The sequence below is a fragment of the Macaca mulatta genome, chromosome 2 (assembly GCF_049350105.2).
Source record: "Macaca mulatta isolate MMU2019108-1 chromosome 2, T2T-MMU8v2.0, whole genome shotgun sequence".
In the NCBI taxonomy this organism is placed as follows: Eukaryota; Metazoa; Chordata; class Mammalia; order Primates; family Cercopithecidae; genus Macaca; species Macaca mulatta.
In genome coordinates, this window is record NC_133407.1 from 32,855,657 (window position 1) to 32,876,724 (window position 21,068).

Here is a 21,068-nt window from a genome sequence, read left to right on the forward strand (position 1 = left end):
GGATGCTGATGCTGCCAGTCCACGGACCACTCTCTGAGGGGTAAGGCTCCTAATCCAACTGACTAATTCAACTCAGGTTAACTAGCTGGATGATTGGTTTTGTTTTTGTTTTTGTTTTGAGACGGAGTCTCGCTCAGTCGCCCAGGCTGGAGTGCAGTGGCGCAGTCTCGACTCACTGCAAGCTCCGCCTCGCGGGTTCACGCCATTCTCCTGCCTCAGCCTCCCGTGTAGTTGGGACTACAGGCGCCCGCCACCTTGCCCGGCTAATGTTTTGTATTTTTAGTAGAGACAGGGTTTCACCGTGTTAGCCAGGATGGTCTCGATCTCCTGACCTCGTGATCCGCCCGCCTCCGCCTCCCAAAGTGCTGGGATTACAGGCGTGAGCCACCGCACCCAGTCGTTGGATGATTTTTCAGAGGCTGGTAGGAAGCCTAGGATTACCCAAGGGGTAAAGGGATTTACTCAAGGGATAAAGAGCAATTTGCTCTGTTCTACGAGAGAAACTCAGGTTCTGAGAAGCATTCTTGCCTTTTGGGCTGCAGTCATCACTTGCTGTTCATAGATGTCAAGGTTCTGGTTCATGAGCTCCAAGGCCTCCTGGCGGCTGATGAGAGCCAGAGGGTTCGGACTCAAGATGGATGGATGCTCGTACACGGCAGCCACGTAATATTCAGCCTCGTGATGTTCAGCCACGCTCTCCTCCCCGGTGTGGGCTCCCAGGGCAACCACGTAACAGCCACAGAGGAAAAGAGCAAGCTTACTTCTGGCTCCAGACATAATGCAGACCATAAATCTGGAATGTAATGGGGCAAGGGGAAAACAGCTGAATAAAGAATCCTGCCAAGAATTTAACGTTCGCAGCTGTGATTTATTAATCCCAGCAATTAAACTCACTCGCAGTGATACTGCGGCTCAAAGAGTTTGTTTCATGTTCCTAATAAAAGAGTATGTGTTTCTCTCCAAACACGTAGCAAGCCACATTTAAAATGGCTCACTGTGTTAATAGTCTGGTTTTAGAACATTTCCAAAACAGACTCAACGTTTGCCATGATTTTCTTACCCAGTGTTCAGCAAGACCGTAGTGCATCACTACCCACTTTTCTAGCTGTGCACTTCAATTTTAAGCAATAGTAATTATCCAGATTATTTGACATAATTCTGTGATATATTTCACACTCCACCCTCTGCCCTCTATCCACACAAACATGCGACAGGTCAGCCATCCGTAATGTCTGTGATTGTCATGACTCTAATAACACAGCTTGACTTTCCTGACCATCAAAACCTGATGAATTACAATTCTCCTTGCATTTCTTTGGTTAGTAAAAAATACTATGGATAATTCTCCCTCGATTCACAACAAAATTATTTATTTGGTGCCAAGAAACTGCTGACTTCTACATAAATGCCAATAGCTCCTTTCTTTTATAGACAAGCAAAGTCTCCCAATAAAAGCATGTTATTTTTCCTCCTTGAACTTGAGAATCGCCACTGCACATTGTCACTTTCTTAACTCCGTCTCTGTGACTCCAAAACTCTTGCTCAAAAGCCTACTCATTTGGAAATAAAATCCTTTTTGCAGTGATAAAATGCAATTTTCTAGAAAATAAACTACAAATTTCCAGAAAGTAAACTCAGTTTCATAGCTTCTACCAGAAAAGACTAGAAGTAAATGACACTTCTGTGTGTCTCCTCCTACCTCCCAGAATAGGAATGTTTCTTTCTAAACAGTGTGTGTTACTGAGTGTTTGAGAGTAAATAGTCCAATTCTGCCTTTAAAAATCAGGCTGGCCTCCCAGCTGAAGCATCCTCTCAGGCAGAGATTTACTGGGTAGTGTGCCAAAGCCAGGCCACCTGCCCCTGGAGATGTCCTGGGGCTGACCAACTGCCCAGGAATCTGGATTAAAAGTCAAGATAACAAAGACAAATCCAAGAATCATACTGCTGCCCTTTAAAAAGAAAATGACACCCTGTCCAAGTCTTGACTCATAACTCCTGTGTTTGCATTTTAAAACCAAACTCCCTCAGCTACAAATTTATTTATTTTTTTGTCAAAAGTTCCAGAAACAAACCAGTTATTTTCATCAATAGACTAAGAACCAGGAATGCTCATCTTGGCAAAATTAGATATTCCTCAGAATGAGAAGTATTCTCCCACCCCAACCCTGCTCCATCTCAAACTGTTACTTCTTTCCCCAGGGAATAAATGTACCATCCAAACAGCAAACCCCAGGATTTGTTGCCATTCATCTGGGACACTGTAAACAATGTTTTAAGATAAGAACAAGGAGCTTTTGAGTGAGTAGTCATGAGTTTTTGAGTAGAAACAAAAGTATAATTGATAAGCTTTCTTATCTGAATTTTGCCTCTAAAGACAAGCAAGGAATAATTTAAAATGTCTCAGAAATCCATTTTTCCATTCCATCTCTGGTTTCACAGTGATAACAGAGAGCGGTTTTTGGGGCGAACTTTCATCTTCAAAGTCATACTGACAATATTTCTGAAGTATAAGGTAAAGGCCTCACTAAGAGGTGTGGAAACTGAGGCCAGGAGAGGAGGGTATGAACCAGTCCCCAGTGGAGGCAGGTCAGGAGTGCCTGGGGCCAAGAGTGGCATTCACATTAATTATATCTCTTTCTCAACTGAGAGCTGGGTACTACCGATGTTGGGGTACAGAGTATTTGTTTAAGCCTGAAGAACTTGCAATCCAGCAAAACAAGGAAACCACAGAACCTGCAAGGTATCACATTTCTTTCTATCTTGAGAAAATAAAATTTATTTTACCAAAGGAGCCTAGTAGGAGAGCTCTAAGCAGCAATCATTTGTGTGTGAACAAAGGTAGGTCGATAATAAGAGGTTATGCAGATTCAACCAGGTATTCATGCTTGAAAGAACCAAGCTTAATGAGGTAGAAGAGAATGAGTAATTACAACAAAAATAGGTCTAGTCAGCCGGCCCTCAGTATCCATTGTTTCTGCATCCATGGATTCTACCAACCTTGGATTGAAATTACTGGGGCAGGAGGGGGAGAGGGGAGTCCAATAAAATAATAAACCATAAAAAAAAAAGCAATTTAAAAAATACAGTACAACAATTATTTATATAGCATTTAGATTGTATTAGGTAGTGTAAGGGATCTAGAGATGATTTGAAGTGTACAGGAGGAAGTGTTTAGGTTATACGTAAATTCTACACTATTTGATATAAGGAACTTGAGCATCTGAGGGTTTTGGTATCCACAGGGGTCCTGGAACCAGTCCCAACAGATACTGAGGGACAACTGAACATCAATTTGCCCTTCCCAAGGAAACATTTTATCCAAATTAGCAAATGCTGCTTTTCTCTCTTTGGCATCACAGATACCTTCTCAGAAAAAAGTAAACAGGGCCAGCGGCAAGGACTCTGAAGGACTCAGCAGGCTGCAGCGGGAGGTGCTCAGTTGTAAAGTGGCAGGACTAGAGGTAGGACTGGAGGGGCCCAGCCTTCCAGCAGCTACCAGGTGCTGGCCCATGAGGTTATGCACAGGACGACTGGGGTGTGGGGCTTCCCTGGGAACAAGGGGCCCTGGAAGTCATGGGGTTCTTGGAAATACAGCAGCTGGCCCATCTTTAGAGCTGGTCAGGACCTGGACCATAAAGAAAATGGTAACTAGAGGTGTGACATGGTGGCAATGTACTTGCTTTCATTGAAGGGCATCTGACATAGGAGAGTAAACTGCAGGAAGGGCCCAGTGTGAATGCACAGTTGAGGCGGCGACCATGTGCATGCCCTCTGAGATGAGGGCCTTGGTTCGTGGGGTACACTGAACCCCACTTCCAGGGAACAACAGAACCAGGAGGGTGCTGGCTTCAGACAGCCATGCAATTCCCAACTGTGGGCCAGCCCCAGGGGTAGGTGTCAGGGGTCCAGCAGTGGACAAGACAGACCCTTCCTCGTGGGGCCCGTGCTCTGGATAACCATGTCAGATGGTGAGTAAGTGCAAAGGAGAAATGAGGCAGTGAAGGTGGTAAGGTGAAGCGAGGGGGACAATTTTAAGCAGTGTGGTCAAGGAAGGCCTCGATGAGAGGGTGATGTTTGAACAGAGGCCTGAAGGGGCTTCAGGAGGAAGTCACGTGGGTCTGCGGAGTGACAGCACAGCAGGCAGAGAGCCTGAGGCAGGAACATGCCTCACAGGTGCAAGTAACAGCAAGGACGACAGGGGGCTGGAGCCAAGGGGACAAGGAGAAAGTGGCAGCAAAAGGAATCACAGAGAGAGAAATGACAGGGACCTGCCCAGTGGTCTCCTAACATCCCCCTGCATTTGTCTTCATCCTCTTCCATTCTGGACTCATAAGAGCAGCCAATGAGATCCAGAGAAAGCGTGAGTCTACCAAGGTGCACCTCTGAAACTCTTCCAGTGACTCCCCGGTTCATGCAGCATAGAAGTCAAAATCCTTACAATAAGCCAATAGGAAGCAGCCGCGAGACAGGAAACACTTGGCAGGTGGGGAGAGCGGCAGAGTGGTATCTTGAAGCAAGCATCCTGATCTCAGATGGCCCTACAGAAGCTCTGTTTCTCATTTCATAAGGAAAACATTCCCCCAACACCACTCCTGATCAGGAAGGTTCTTTCCATCTAAGAGGAAAAATCAGTCTCAATTACATGGAAATTTATTTTGTATAAATTTGGTAACATGTCAATCACTAGATATTTTTACACACAAGGGATTTTTCCCCACCTTGCTAAATGATTCATCTTAATAATTAGCTATGTTTCCTTCCTAGTCATGCTATTACAATAGTGTCTTCTGCAATAAGATGAAAGGGATTATTATTAAGCCATTCTTAATAATTTCAGAGGCAGATATATACATTAAAAATATTTAAAAGATACATAAAACATCTTTTTAAATAAAAGTTCTTGTCATTCTTTACTTGTCAGGGAGAACAGCAGTCCTATGATTGGGAAAGGAGGCAGGAAAAGTTGGCAGAGGAAATGTCACATCCTGTGGAACAAAGCCTGAGGGACCTGCTAAGTCATTAGGAGTCGGCATAGTATACATTTCTATGTGTAGTGACTGAATGCCAAGAAAAACATTGGGAAGTTCCAACAGTTTTTAAATTATTCTCATGAATTTCGTGACTTCATTGTCTAAATTATTTTACGTAAACAGGAGAAATAATGTCTATCTCCACCTAATTAATATGATCTGAATTTAAAGAAATCACAAAAATGATCTTTTATTTCCCAGAAAATCTTCTCTTGCCTCTTGTTATCTGATTGTCGCATCTGAGCGTGCTGGTCATGAGCTTGTCCGTGACTGGCCCCGGAACAAGAAGCTCCACAATGGTTCTCATGTGGGCAGCTTTGTTTAAACCCACCCACTACCAAGACGTTTGATGTCTCATTCGGAAAGTTCAAGTGTAAACACTTGTGAGTGGCAGCTGATATTTAAGCCTGAACTCACCAGCAACCATGAATAAGTTATCAAGCTAATATGTCCTCTGAGTTGAGGTGGTAAATTGTAATTTCACTTTTTAAAAAATTCCAGCTGTTATTTTCAAAAAAGAGAATGATATACAGAAGTGTAACTGTGCACTGTTCCTTTGATTAGCCAGTTTCTGCTCCACTGGCTAGAATAATTTATCCTAGGAAACTAAATGTGCAATCAAAGGATCTTGACATTTCAACCGAAACATGTTATCTTTCTTTTCCTCAAATGAGAAACTGCCTTCACAATTTAAGTCAAATAAAACTTCTTCCTGAAATACCTAGGTATTTAATGTAAGAAGGCTTTTTTTGCATGTGGAATTTGAATAACAGTCTGTCTTTCACTTTCTGTAGACAGAAGGAACCCCAGCGGAGACGGATTCTCAGACAGTTGCTACTGCCACTCTGTGGACAAACTGAGTATCATTAACCCAAGTGGCTACGCATGTGACCTTAGGTATCGCGATAGCAGAGACATTCTTAAGCAGTAAATGGATGGCTTTTTCCCTCCTTTCCTTCTCCATTTCTAATACTTAATCTATCTCTTTTACAGTTAAAGAAGACCCAGAAAGCATTGATTTTCAAGATTTGAGTTTCATGAAAGCTGTTTTTTATTCACCACACTCCCACAATGGCATCTTTTATAGTCACAAGTTCGAATTCGTTGCAATTTCATAGAATATGACTGGATGTAAAAAGTGATGCTGTCCATTCCCCTGTGACACACAGCGTCTGCCTGGGGAAATCTGTCTGAATTAAGGGATCTACAATCAATGCCACATTGCATTTTACATGCAACATAAGCCGTTTGAATATCCATTATTATTATTTTTTTATCTTCCTGCAACACAAAGCAGAGAAAGCAGATGGTAAATATCCCATTTTCATGGTGAGGGAAAACTCCAGGACTGGTTAGTAATGAGAATGAGACTGGGAGCCAGGTCTCCCGGCTTCTGGTCCAGCCTGCCTAGTGCATGCTGAAGAACCAGGGCAATTTAGTGGTCAAGCTTTAACGACCACTGCGGAGGTGAAACCCTGTCTGTACTAAAAATACAAAAAGTTAGATGGGCGTGGTGGCACGTGCCTGTAATCCCAGCTACTCAGGAGGCTGAGGCAGGAGAATCGCTTGAACCCGGGAGGTGGAGGTTGCAGTGAGCCTAGATCGCACCATTGCACTCCAGCCTGGGCGACAGAGTGAGACTCTGTCTCAAAACAAAACAAAACAAAACAAAACAAAACAAAACAACCACTGCAGAGTCTTCAATATGCTGTGGGGGAAGTAAGCAGAAATTTCAAGGTAGCTCTCCCAAGGGAGATTCTGGGTGATCAGACCAGAGCAGAGGGTCTCAAATGTGAGCATGCCATCAGAGTCACCCGAGGACTTGAACACACAGATCTCTGGAGCCCATGCCTGAAAGTTTTGATTGAGTAGGTATGGAATAGGGTCTGAGAATCTGCATTTTATGGCAAATTCCCAGGTGATGCTGATGCTCCTGGTCTGAGTCACACTTGGAGAAGCACTTGAGGAGAAGATAAAGGAATGTATATCCTCTATTCTGACTCCTATCTTTGCCTTATGTCAAAGAAAGATATGAGTCAGAAACATCATCTTCATTTCTCAGGTGCCTCTCCAATAGGGCTGATGGAATTTGGGCAGATTTCAAAGTGTTTCTACCATATTGAGTGAAAATAAGCAGCAAAGAAAGCATTAAACACTCAAACTAGAGGGAAAAATCTCCCTAAGCAACTTGATGCAGGTCAGTTAAAGGACTCAGTGCTTGTCTTAGCCACGGCAGGAATACCATTGAAGAACCCGGTTGTTATTGGTTTTTGCTTAAAGTTCCTGATTTTAAAAAAGGTGGGGGGCAATATGGTAGACTAGATAATCTGAAATATCTTTCAACCATATCCTGCAAAAATGGAACAGATTATTTTTAAATGCATATTTGAGTTTGCAGGAAAGTTAAAGGAAATCCTGAGTGGTCGAAAATGAACTGTGAAAAAGTTTTAAACTATTGATTGGAGACCTTGACCAGGCAGCAAGGAAAATACACACACATAAAGCTTTTCCACCGTCAGTCAGTCCTGGGACACATGAATGGTGGGGGCACTTCTAGCTACTCTGTTCTTCTGGAATGCTTATGGTTTCCAAAAACCATCATCGAATTCTCTGAAATGAGTTTCAATGAGTGTCAGCAAGGTATTGCTTTTAAAAGCCTTTGGGAAATTTCTCCCCCATTTCCTTCTTGGACTACCTGAAAGAACCACCTTCTAGATAATGTGGACCTGAGGGCTTGACATCCAGAAGAAAAAAAACCAGTGCGTGGAAAATGTGACGTCCTAGAACCACATGTCAAAATTTTCAGGGAAGATGTGCTCAGAAATGTGGGCAATGTAATGGCTTTTTGTGATTATTAAACATATGATGGACACAATATTGCTGATTGTATAGTGCATACAACATCTTTAGATGTATGATGGGTGCAACATAACTGTATGATGGATGCAACCTCACTAAGCCTGTGATGGATACAGAATCTCTAAGCCTGTGGTGGATGTAACCTCTCTAAGCCTGTGGTGGATACAGTGTCACTACATCAAGTCCCATTACCCTTGTGCTCATCTCCGCCAGTACTCAGGAGTGAAAAATGCAGATGAAGATGGTCAGGATGCAGAGTGGAGAACAATGTGGTGGGTAATAGGGCCAAGGAACCCTGTTCCCCCAAATCAAAAGAATAATCCTTGAGGCCAGGCATGGTGACTCACACCTGTAATCCCAGCACTTTGGGAGGCCAAGGTGGGTGGATCAGCTGAGGTCAGGAGTTCAGGACCAGCCTGGCCAACATGGTGAAACCCCAACTCTACTAAAAGTACAAAAAAATTAGCTAGGCATGGTGGTGGGCGCTGTAATCCTAGCTACATGGGAGGCAGGGGAATAGCTTGAACCTGGGAGGCAGAGGTTGCAGTGAGCCATGATCATGCCATCGCACTCCAGCCTGGGCAATAAGAGCGAAACTCCATCTCAAAAAACAAAACAAAACAAAAGAACAACCCTTAACAGGATAGCTAGAAACGCCAACACTGGATGACAGTAGAAATTATGAAGGAAACAAATTAAAAAGCTGAAGTAAACCACTGTGCTGGAAATAACATGCCAAAGGCCACCTTCGCTCGTGCTGAGGCCAAGAGGTATATATTTGGGAGAGGCATAGTCAAAATTACCAAGAGAGGCCAGGCATGGTAGCTCATGCCTGTCATCCCAACACTTTGGGAGGCTGAGACAGGAGGATTGCTTGAGCCCAGGAGTTTGAAACTAGCCTGGGCAACATGGAGAAACACTGTCTCTACCAAAAAGAAAATTTTAATTAGCTGGGCATGGTGGCATGCACTTGTAGTCCCAGCTACTTGGAAGGCTGAGGTGGGAGGATCGCTTGAGCCTGGGAGGCAGGGGTTGCAGTAAGCTGTGATTGCAAGACCCTGTCTTAAGAACAGCAAAAAGCAGGCAAAAAGCAGGGGATCCTGGTGCTGTAGCTTCTGAGAACCTGTGGAGGTGCTCTTGATCCACGTGTGGTAGGAAGCACGGTGAGGCGTGCAGCGGCTGCTCAGGGGTGTTTGGTTGGAGGGCAGAGCTCAATCCAGAATGATGGTAACCTTTCCAGACCTATTCACCAACCTGGCTCTCTTCTTCACCCACGGCATGCCAGATGCGCAGAGAAATGATTAGTATCTCTATCTTTGCCTCTCTTCCTGGAGGCATTGGATATTTTGGTTTTCTTCTGCTTTGGTCAAATGAGTAACTATTTGCATGCCTTTTTTCCTCTGACACATGGTTCCAGGTCAGCCATAGCTGCATTCTGGTTCTAACACATTTCTGCATTCTGGCCCTGTGCCATCTAGACTCTTAGTAGGACAGACATATGACTAGCTCCCCTATGTCCTATAGCTTCTTTTTTTTTTTTTCTTTTTTGAGACAGGGTCTTGCTCTGTCACCCAGGCTGGAGTACAGTGGCGTGATCATAGCTCGCAGCAGCCTCAAACTCCTAGGTTCAAGTGATCCCTCCCCAAGAGCCTCTCAAGTAGCTGGGACTACAGGTGCACGCTACCATGTGTGACTAATTTTTAAATTTTTTGTAGAGATGGGGTCTTGTTATGTGGCTCAGGCTAGTCTTGAACTCCAGGCCTCAAGCAATCCTCTCACCTAAAGTGCTGGGATTATGGCTGTGAGCCACCATGCCTGGCCTCTGTCCTACAGCTTTACCTGGCATGAAAGTCCGAGGCCTGCAGAGCTGGGGCTCCCTGAGGGTGTTGGGAGTACAGGGTTGCATACCAGAGGCTTCAGCGTCTTCCATGATAGTTGTAGGTGCAACATTCCTCAGCACTAGAGGCAAAGCAGAGGATCTTCTAGCGCCTTTTGTGAAGAAGTTACTCTTAAAGTAGGAGGGGACTGATACTCATAGCCAGGATTTTACCCAAATCTGTTCTGACCAAAAGCCCACATGCTTTTTAATGCAACCACACTCAAAACAGTGGTGGTGGTGGGGGAGGTTGATTGAATATGATCCTAGGATGACTAAATAACAATAGGAATAATAGCATCTTAGGCCATACACAAAAATATACTCAAAATCAGAAGCTGAATATCAAATGTTAGAAAAACTAGCATAAATTAGAATTAGGTATCAGATACTTGAAACAACTTTCTAAAATTTGGAACAATTAAAAGAAGAAACAGATTGACAAATTAAAATTTACATGTCAAATATAAACATCAAGACAACACTTATAAACAGGCAATGAACAAGAACAGATTTTAACAAGAAAATAAATCATAAAGAAACACTTTGGAAGGCTTTGAATTTATGTACAAAATAAAAAATTAAAACTGGTACTACTCAAAATATTAATTTTGAGTATACTAAGGGATAAACTAGTATAGTGATAAAGAATAGCAATGTCTTCCTAGAATAAACAAGCTTGAAAACTCATATTATGAATCACAAACAGTGTATTTCTGGGATTTTATCTTAGGAAGTCATTCAAAAGAAGGAAAAAAGGTGTTTGCTGAAGTAATGGCATACCATGGAGGTAAAGAATACAGGCTTTTGATCTTCCGCATATCTGAGTTGAAATCCTGCTCTGATGCTTACTTGTTACATAATCTTGTTATATTTAACATAACTAAACTTAAATTCCTTCCTCAATAAGTTGAAATAAAAACATCTGATGTGGCTGGGTATGGTGGCTCACATCTGTAATCCCAGCGCTTTGGGAGGGCAAGGTGGGAGGACTGCTTGAGGCTAGGAGTTCAAGACCAGCCTGGAAAACATAGTGAGACCCTCTCTATAAAAATGTGAAAAACATTAGCAGAACATGATGGCACACACCTGTAGTCCCAGCTACTTGGGAGGTTCAGGTGGGAGGATCACCTGAGTCCAGGAGTTCAAGACTGCAGTGAGCCATAACTGCACAACTGCACTCCAACCTGGGCAACATAGTGAGACCCCCATCTCTACCAAAAAAAAGTTAAAATCCGATATAAAATGCCTCATGTTTAGTAAGTTGAGGCTAGCTGAAACTGAAGAATGAATCCCAACAGAAGACAGCTAGAAACAAACAATATCCAATAGGAAGAAAATTAGGAAAATGAATGAATATCAGTCAGGTGGAATATTAAACAAAAATTTAAAAAATAATTGTGAAGATTCTGAAAATAAAATATGCTTAAGGTGTGCTAAACACTTAATGAAAATTTTTATACATTTACTGTGATAATAGCTAAGTTAAAATGTATGCATGTAAACAAAGATTGAAAATCAATGTGAATAAATGAAAACATGAAGGTTATTTTACAAGGATTTAAAATGTCTTCTTCAATGTTACACTGTTTTTCTAATAAATGAAAACCATAAGGAAAAAAAATAAATTACTGGCTGACTTCAGGTTTTCAGTCCAGCCTGTAAGGAGCTTGGAAGTTGCCACTCCATCCTAACAGGAGGAACACTAAACAAGCTGAAAACCAACAACTCTTCCTAGATATATCAGAGAATTGATGTCACAGGGCAAACTGCTGTCCCCAGTATTAGAGAAACACACAAGTGAATTCAGAGTCACAAGTTACCAAAGCACAAACCCACAAGCAGAACCTCCACAGGAAAACCTAAAATGCAACTGATGAATTGCTGGATGCTCAGGATGAGTCAGTTAAAAAGTCCAGAGGGGGCCAAGCACAGTGGCTTACGCCTATAATCCCAGAACTTTGGGAGGCTGATGTGGGCAGATCATGAGGTCAAGAGATCGAGACCATCCTGGCCAACATGGTGAAACCCTGTCTCTACTAAAAATACAAAAATTAGCTGGGCGTGGTGGTGTGTGCCTGTAGTCCCAGCTACTCAGGAGCCTGAGGCAGGAGAATTGCTTGAACCTGGGAGGCGGAGATTGCAGTGAGCCAAGATCATGCCACTGCACTCCAGTCTGGCAAGAGAGCGGGACTCCGTCTCAAAACAGACAGATAAAAAATAAAAATAAAAATAAAAAATAAAAAAAACTCCAGAGGGGCCCAGACTTAGATGGAGACACCCACACTTTTGTAAGTTTTACCTGTAGGAGCTCTACCAGGTTCTCACAACGAAGACTGGAGTAAAAATCCTCCCATGCTTCTGCCACAGGAAGAAGGAAAGTAAAAAAGCATTCTGGTCTTTAGCAGGCCTCTCCTCGAGAGAAACTGTTTTTACCTGAGCCTAACTTATTGGGGTTTTATCAAAGCTTAACTGACCTGGGGGAAGGGAAATACCGAACTCTAGCCCCATTCTGTCCCACGTGAGTGGAGCTGGGGGCTGAGAAGCACTTATAAAGTTCACAGTCCAGAAACACTGGCTCCCTAAAGACTGAGGCCTAATTATAAGACAACAGAACACTTTCCCTCCCACCACATTTCAATTAAATGCCTTTTTACTGCAGTGCCTTTACTCAATACATCGTGTCCAACTTCCAACAAAAAATTACAAGGTATACTTAAAGGTAAAAAAATTGAGTTTGAAAACAGAGCAGGCATCAGAACCAGAGTCAGGCCAGGTGCAGTAACTCATGTCTGTAATCCCAGCACTTTGGAAGGTCAAGGTAGGTGGATAGCTTGAGGCTACGAGTTCAAGGCCAGGAGCTCAAGACCAGCCTGACCAACATGGTGAAACCCTGTCTTCACTAAAAATATAAAAATTGTCCAGGCATGGTGGCACATGCCTGTAGTCCCAGCTACTTGGGAGGCTGAGGCACAAAAATTGCTGGAACCCAGGAGGTGGAGGTTGCACTGAGCTGATATCATACCACTGCACTCCAGCCTGGGTGACAGAGCAAGACTTTATCTAAAAACAAACAAACAAAACAAAACAAAAAAACCAGAAGAACCAGAGTCAGATATGGCAGGGATGTTGTAATTATCAGACTAGCAATTTAAAATATATATGATGAATATGCCAAAGGCTCTACTGGAAAAAAACAAAACAAAACAAAACAGACAACATGCAAGAACAAATAGGTAATCTAAGCAGGTAGATGGAAATTCTAAGAAATAATCAAAAAAGAAATGCTTGAGATTAAAAAACACTAACAGAAATGAAGAATCGCTTTAATGGATTCATTAGTAGATTGGACATGGCTGAGGAAGGAATCCCTGAGCTTGAGAATATGACAAGAGAAATGCCCAAAACTGAAAAGCAAAGAGAAAAAAGACGGAAAAAAAGGAAAAAAAATCAACAAACAGTGGAACTACAAAGGTTATAAATATGTACAATGGGAATACCAGAAGGAGAAAGAATAGAAGCAATATCTGAGGCAATAATGACTGAGAATTTCCCCAGATTAATATCAGACACCAATCCACCAAACCATCAGACATCAGACCCAGGAAGCTCAGAGAACACCAAGCAGGTTAACTTCCAAAAATGAAAATAAAAAATAAAAAAAATGCATGCAGGCAAATCATATTAAAATTGCAGAAAAGCAAAGATAAAGAAAAAAATCCTGAAAGAAGCCAGAGGGGAAAAAAACATCTTATATATAGAGAAGCAAAGATAAGAAAGATATCTGACTTGTCAGAAATCATACAAACAATAAGATAGTGATGTGAAATATTTAAAGTGTTGAGAGGAAAAAAGTACCTACCTAGCATTGTATGTCTGTATTAGCCCATTCTCACACTGCTATAAAGAACTACCTGAAGCTGGGTAATTTATGAAGAAAAGAGGTTCCACAGGCTGTACAAGAGGCATGGCTGGGAGGCCTCAGGAAACTCAGAATCATGGCAGAAGGGCAAAGGGGAAGCAAGCGCATCTTCACATGGTGGCAGAAGACAGAGAGAGCTAAGTGGGAAGTGCTACACACTTTTAAACAACCAGATCTCATGAGAACTCTGTCATGAGACAGCACTAGGGGGATAGTGCTAAACTGTTAGAAACCATCCACATGATCCAATCACCTCCCACCAGGCCACACCTTCAATACTCGGGATCACAGTTCAACATGAGATTTGGGTGGGAACACAGAGCTAAACCATATCAACATCCTACAAAATTAACCTTCAAAAGCAGAGAAATAAGATACTTTCAGACAAAACCATGCGACAATATCACATAAAATGTTCAATTAAAACACCAAAACTCGGAAAAAGAGTGGAAGACAAAAACAGGAACAATGAACAAAGGCGGCAAGTAGAAAAAAGTAACAAATATGGTAGATAATAATCCAATTATATCAATAATCACTTTAAAAGTCAATGGTCTAAATATATCAAGTCAAAACAAGAGATTGTTACAGTAGATAAAAAACATGACTCAACTATATGTTGTCTACAAGAAACCCACTTTAAATATAAAGACACATGTAGATTGTGTAGTAAATGGATGGATATACCATCCTAATAGTAACTGATATGGTTTGGCTGTGTCCCCACCCAAATCTCACCTTGAATTGTAGTAATCCCCACGTGTCAAAGGTGGAGCCACGTGGAGATAATTGAATCATGGGGGTGGTTTCCCGCATACTGTTCTTGTGGTAGTGAGTAAGTCTCATGAAATCTGATGGTTTTATAAACAGAAGTTCCTCTGCACAAACTCTCTTGCCTGCTGCCATGTAAGACGTGACTTTGCTCCTCATTTGCCTTCTGCCATGATTGTGATGCCTACCCAGCCATATGGAACTGTGAGTCCATTAAACCTCTTTCCTTTATAAATTACCCAGTGTCAGGTATGTCGTTATTAACAGCATGAAAACAGACTAACAGTCATCAAGAGAAAGCAGGAATAGCTATATAAATTTCAGACACAGCTGACTTTAGACCAAGGAAAGTTATCAGGATTAAAAAGTGGATCATAAAAGGGATCAATTTAATAAGAAATAAAAATCCTTAATGTACACGTGCCAACAATGGAGCATCAAAATACATGAGGCAAAAATGGACAGAACTGCAAGGAGAAACAGATGTATCCACTATTATAATTGTAAACTTCAACACTCATCTATCAGTAATGGATAAAATCCAGAAGGCAGAAAATCAGCAAGGACATAGTTGAATTCAATAGCACCATCAATCAACTGTATACAAGAGACATCTATAGACTACTTCATCTAATAACAGCAAAATACAGATTCTTCTCAAGCTCACATGGAACATTTACCACGACAAGACACACTGTGAGCCATAAAATGCACCTTAACAGATTTAAAAGAGTAGAAATAATACAATGTCTGCTCTCAGACCACAGTAGAATTAAACTAAAAATCAATAACATAAATTTAGCAGGAAATACCCAAAATACTTAGAAATAAAACCACACAGTTCTAAATAACAAATGGGTCAGAAAAGAAATCTCAAGAGAAATGTACAAAAGAATTAAGATACAAGATTAGTAGTCTAAAGTTTTACTTCAAGAAACTAGAAAAAGAAGAGCAACTTAATTCTAAAGCAAGAAGAATGAAAGAAATTATAAACACTAGAGTAGAAATCAATGAAATGTAAAGCAGGAGACCAATAGAGAAAAATGAAACTAAATTCTGGTTCTTTGAAAAGATCAAGAAAAATCAATAAGCCTCTAGCCAGGCTAAGAAAAAAAAATAGAGAAGACACATATTACTGACACGAGCAATGAAAGAAGGCACATAACTACAGATCCCATGGACACTGAAAGAATAATAAAGGAATATTATAAACAACTTTATTCCCCAAAATTTGATAACCTAGATGTCAATTTAAGAAACTGATGTCCAGGCATGGTGACTCACGCCTGTAATCCCAGCACTTTGGGAGGCTGAGGCAGGTGGATCACCTGAGGTTAGGAGTTGGAGACCAGCCTGGCCAACATGGTGAAACCTCATCTCTACTAAACATACAAAAATTAGCCGGGTGTGGTGGTGGGCACCTGTAATCCCAGCTATTCAGGAGGCCGAGGCAGGAAAATTGCTTGAACCAGGGAGGCAGAGGTTGCAGTGAGCCGAGATTGCACCACTGCACTCCAGCCTGGGCGACAAGAGCAAAACTCCATCTCAAAGTAAAGAAAAAAAAAAGGAAAATGATAACAAATTCCTTAAAAGACAGAATTTGCTAAAACTCACATAAGAAAAACAGACAATCTGAAGAGGCCTATATGTATTAGACAAATTGAGTCAATAATTCATAATCTTTTAAAACAGAGATCACCAAGTCCAGGTGAGTTCACTGGTGAATTCTACCAAACATTCAGAAATAAACCATACCAATTCTCTACTATCTCTTCCAGAAGACAGAATCAGAGGGAATACTTCTTAAGTCATTCCATGAGGGCAGCATTACCCCAATACTGAAACAGACAAAAACATTACAACAAAAGAAAACTACTGTGAGGATTAATTTTAGATGTCAACTTGAATGGATTAAGGAACACTGTAGAAACCTGGTAAAGCATTACTTTTGGATGTGCTTGTGATCAGCATGAGAAGGTGAGTGTGTGAGTCTAAGTGGATTAGGTAAAGATGAGCCACCCTCAATGTGAGCAGGCACCATCTAATAAGCCAAGAGCTAAGAGAGGAAAAAAAACAGAAAAAGCAAGTGTGTTGATTTATCTGCAGGAGCTGGGATATACCCATCCTCTCCTGCCCTGGCCTGTGGACTCCAGGACTTGCACTAGCAGCCCCCTGGGTTCTCAGGCCTTCGGCCTTGGATTTAGTTATGCCATTAACATTCCAGGGTCTCCAGCTTGCAGATGGCCTGTCATTGGACTTTTCAGCCTCCATAATTGTGTGAGCCAATTCCTCTAATAAATCTCTTTCGTATATCTCTCTCTATATATCCCTTTGGCACTGTCTCCCTATTACAGGAAGTCAGGGACCCCGAACATAGGGACCGGCTGGAGCCGTGGCAGAGGAACATAAATTGTGAAGATTTCATCTTTATATGGACACTTATCAGTTCTCAAATAATACTTTCATAATTTCTTATGCCTGTCTTTAATCTCTTAATCCTGTTATCTTCATAAGCTGAGGATATACGTCACCTTAGGACCACTGTGATAATTGTGTTAACTGTACAAATTGATTGTAAAACATGTGTGTTTGAACAATATACAATCAGTGCACCTTGTAAAAGAACAGAATAATAGCAATTTTTATGGACTCCTGCAGAACCCTCAGGCTTACTAGGGTTGCGAAAACTCAGCCCTAGTAAATTTGTGGTCAGACAGGTTCTCTGCTCTCGAACACTGTTTTCTGTTGTTTAAGATGTTTATCAAGACAATATGTGCACCGCTGAACATAGACCCTTATCAGTGGTTCTGCTTTTGCCCTTTGCCCTGTGATCTTTGTTGGACCCTTATCAGTGGTTCTGCTTTTGCCCTTTGCCTTGTTCCCACAGAAGCATGTGATCTTTGTTAGACCCTTATCAGTGGTTCTGCTTTTTGTCCTTTGAAGCATGTGATCTTTGTACCTACTCTCTGTTCTTACACCCCCTCCCCTTTTGAAACCATTAATAAAAACTTGCTGGTCTGAGACTCAGGCGGGTATCACAGTCCTACCAATATGTGATGTCACCCCTGGCGGCCCAGCTGTAAAATTCCTCTCTTTGTACAGTCTCTCTTTATTTCTCAGCCGGCCAACACTTATGGAAAATAGAACCTATGTTGAAATATTGGGGGTGGGTTCTCCCAATATCTCCCTAGAGAATTCTGACTAATACAACTACAGAGAAGTATCTCTCATGAATATAGATGCAATAATCTTTAGCAAAATCCTTGGGTTGGTGCAAAAGTCATTTGCCATTACTTTCAATGGCAAAAACCACAATGACTTTTGCACCAACAAATATTAGCAAATTGAATCTCATAATCCATAGAAGAAATTATATACCATGACTAAGTGAAATTTATCTCAGGTATGAAAGGTGGGTTCAATATTTGAAAATCAATTTATGTAATCTATCACATTAACAGGCTAAATAAGAAAGATCACATGGCTCAGGAGGTGGAGGCTGCAGTGAGCTGTGTTCGCACCACTGCACTCCAGCTGGTGCGACAGAGTGAGACCCTGTCTCAAAAAAAGAAAAGAAAAATCACATGATCATATCAATAGATGCAAAAAAATAGATGTCAAATAGATGTATTTGACAAAATACAATACCCATTTGGAATGATAATAACTCTCAGTAAACTACAAATAGAGGGGAACTTCCTCAACTTGATTTAAAAAAACCACCTACAGCTAACATCATAGTTAGTGGTAAGAAACTAGAGCCTTTATACTAACATTAGGAACAAGGTAATGATGCCCCCTCTCACCACTGCTTTTCAACATCATACCGTAAGTCCTAGCTAATGCAAAAAGCAAAGAAAAGATACAGACTGGGCAAGAAGAAATAAAACTGCCTTTGTTCTCAGATGAAATTGTCATTGATGTAGAAAATTGGAATGAATTAATAAAAATCTCTGTTATACCATTCTTGTAGGATACAAGGTTCATATGCAAACATCAATTTATTTCTCATATATCAGTGAAGAACAGTGGACTTTTAAATTTAAAACATAATACTATTGGCTGGGCGCAGTAGCTCACGCCTGTAATCCCAGCACTTTGGGAGGCCGAGGCAGGTGGATCACAAGGTCAGGAGATCAAGACCATCCTGGCTTACACGGTGAAACCCCATCTCTATGAAAAATACAAAACATTAACCAGGTGTGGTGGTGGACATCTGTAGTCCCAGCTACTCAGGAGGGCTGAGGCAGGAGAATGGCATGAACCCGGGAGGCGGAGCTTGCAGTGAGCCGAGATCATGCCACTGCACTCCAGCCTGGGCGACAGAGCGAGACTCCATCCCACAAGTAAATAAATAAAACGATAACATTATTTATATTTGTACTCTACATATGAAATATTTAGGCATAAATTTTTTAAAAATGTGTAAGGCCTGCGTGAAAAAAACTACAAAACTCTGTTGAAAGAAATCAAAGCAGCACTAAATAAATGCAGAGACTCAATATTGTCAAGATGTCAGTTCTTGACAACAACTTGATCTATAGATTCAACACAATCCCAACTGAAATCCCAACAAGTTATTTTGTAGGTATCAACAAACTGATTCTAAACTGTATATGGAGCAGTGGCTTATGCCTGTAAGCTCAGCACTTTAAGAGGCAAGGCAGGAGGATCATGTGAGGCCAGGAATTTGAGACCACCAGCCTGGGCAAAATAGAGAGACCGTATTCTCTACAAAATTTAAAAAAAAATTTAAGTTAGCTGTGCAAGGCAGTGTGTACCTGCAGTCCTGGCTACTCAGCAGACAGAAGTGGGAGGATCACTTGATCCCAGGAGTTCAAGGTTATAGTGAGCTATGATCACGCCACTGCATTCCAGCTTGGGTGACAGAGCAAGACCTGTCTCTAAAGAAATACATAAAAATAAATTGCATATGGAGAGGTAAAAAGACCAAGAATGGCCAACACAATATCGAAGAAGAATGAAGTCAGAACACACACTACCAACTTCAAGACATTATAAAACTGTAGTAATCCAGACAATATGATATTTTACCTATTGGCCAAAGAACAGACAAATAAGATGGAACAGAATAGAGAATCCAGAAATAGACCCACATAAATACAGTCAACTGGTCTTATTTATTTATGTGTGTATTTATGTATTTATTTATTTTACAGATGAGGTCTCGCTATGTTGCCTTCAGCCTCCTAAAGAAAACTATGGAACTCTACTGAGCAGCTGGGACTACAAGTGTGCACCACTGCACACCAGGCTGGAGTCATCTTTGACAAAGGAGCAAAGGCAATGTGATGGAGCAAAGACAGTCTTTTCAACAAATGGTGCTGGAACAAACGGACACCCACACGTAAAAAATAAATCTAGATAAAGATCTTATACCCTTTACAAGAAGTAACTCAAACAGATCATAGATCTAAATGTAAAGTACAAAACTATAAAACTCTTAGAAGATAACATGGGAGAATATCTAGATGACCTTGCATTGGGCAAAAAAGAAAGAATTGATACACTGGACTTCACTAAATGTAAAACTTTTGCTCTGCCAATGAAACTGTCAAGAAAAGAAGAAGATAAGCTACAGACTGAGAGAAAATATTTGCAAAAGATTTATCAGTTAAGGCCAGGCGCGGTGGCTCAAGCCTGTAATCCCAGCACTTTGGGAGGCCAAGACGGGCGGATCACGAGGTCAGGAGATCGAGACCATCCTGGCTAACACGGTGAAACCCCGTCTCTACTAAAAAATACAAAAAACTATCTGGGTGAGGTGGCGGGCGCCTGTAGTCCCAGCTACTCGGGAGGCTGAGGCAGGAGAATGGTGTGAACCCGGGAGGCGGAGCTTGCAGTGAGCTGAGATCCAGCCACTGCACTCCAGCCTGGGCGACAGAGCAAGACTCCGTCTCAAAAAAAAAAAAAAAGATTTATCAGTTAAAGGAATGTTATCCAAAATATCAAAGAACTCTTAAAACTCAACAATAAGAAAGTAAACAATTTGATTATAAAATAGGAAAAAGGCCGAGCGTGGTGGTTCACGCCTGTAATCCCAGCATTTTGGGAGGCCAAGGCAGGCGGACCACGAGGTCAAGAGGTCAGAACCATCCTGGCCAACATGGTGAAACCCCGTCTCTACTAAAAATACAAAACATGAGCTGAGTGTGGTGGCTTGTGCCTGTAGTCCCACCTACTCGGGAGGCTGAGGCAGGAGAATCACTTGAACCCGGGAGGCAGAGGTTGCAGTGAGCCGAGATTGCACCACTGCACTCTAGCCTGGGTGACAGAGTTAGACTCAAAAAAAAAAAAATTAATTAATTAATTAATTAAATAAAATAGGCGAAAGATCTGTATAGACATCTCACCAAGGAAGATATACAAATGGCAATAAACTTATGAAAAGATGCTCAGCATCATATGTCCTTAGGGAATTGCAAATTTAAAAAATCAGACACCACTATGCACCTATTAGAATAGCCAAAATCCAAAACACTGACAAGACTAAATGCTTAGTTTGGTAGAAGGAAAAAACAAACCAATTTTTTTTTTTTGAGATGAAGTCTCGCTCTTGTCCCCCAGGCTAGAGTACAATGGTGCGATC

At 41.5% G+C, this 21,068-nt stretch overlaps 1 protein-coding gene across 2 annotated transcripts in view; it reads right to left on the reverse strand.

Annotated features, from left to right (window-relative positions):
- The window catches only part of BTD (biotinidase), a 45,428-nt gene that overhangs the window by 10,113 nt on the left and 14,247 nt on the right, over positions 1 to 21,068 (reverse strand). Inside the window, exons 1-2 of one of the 2 annotated variants that reach the window (XM_015132223.3) lie at positions 12,068 to 12,288; positions 529 to 793 (exon numbers count right to left, since the gene is read on the reverse strand). In XM_015132223.3, the coding sequence (XP_014987709.3) occupies positions 529 to 789 (261 nt within the window). In that variant the 5' untranslated portion in view covers positions 790 to 793; positions 12,068 to 12,288. Of the gene's footprint in view, positions 1 to 528; positions 794 to 12,067; positions 12,289 to 21,068 lie in introns of those variants that run through there. The other variant, XM_015132222.3, reaches the window with a different exon arrangement.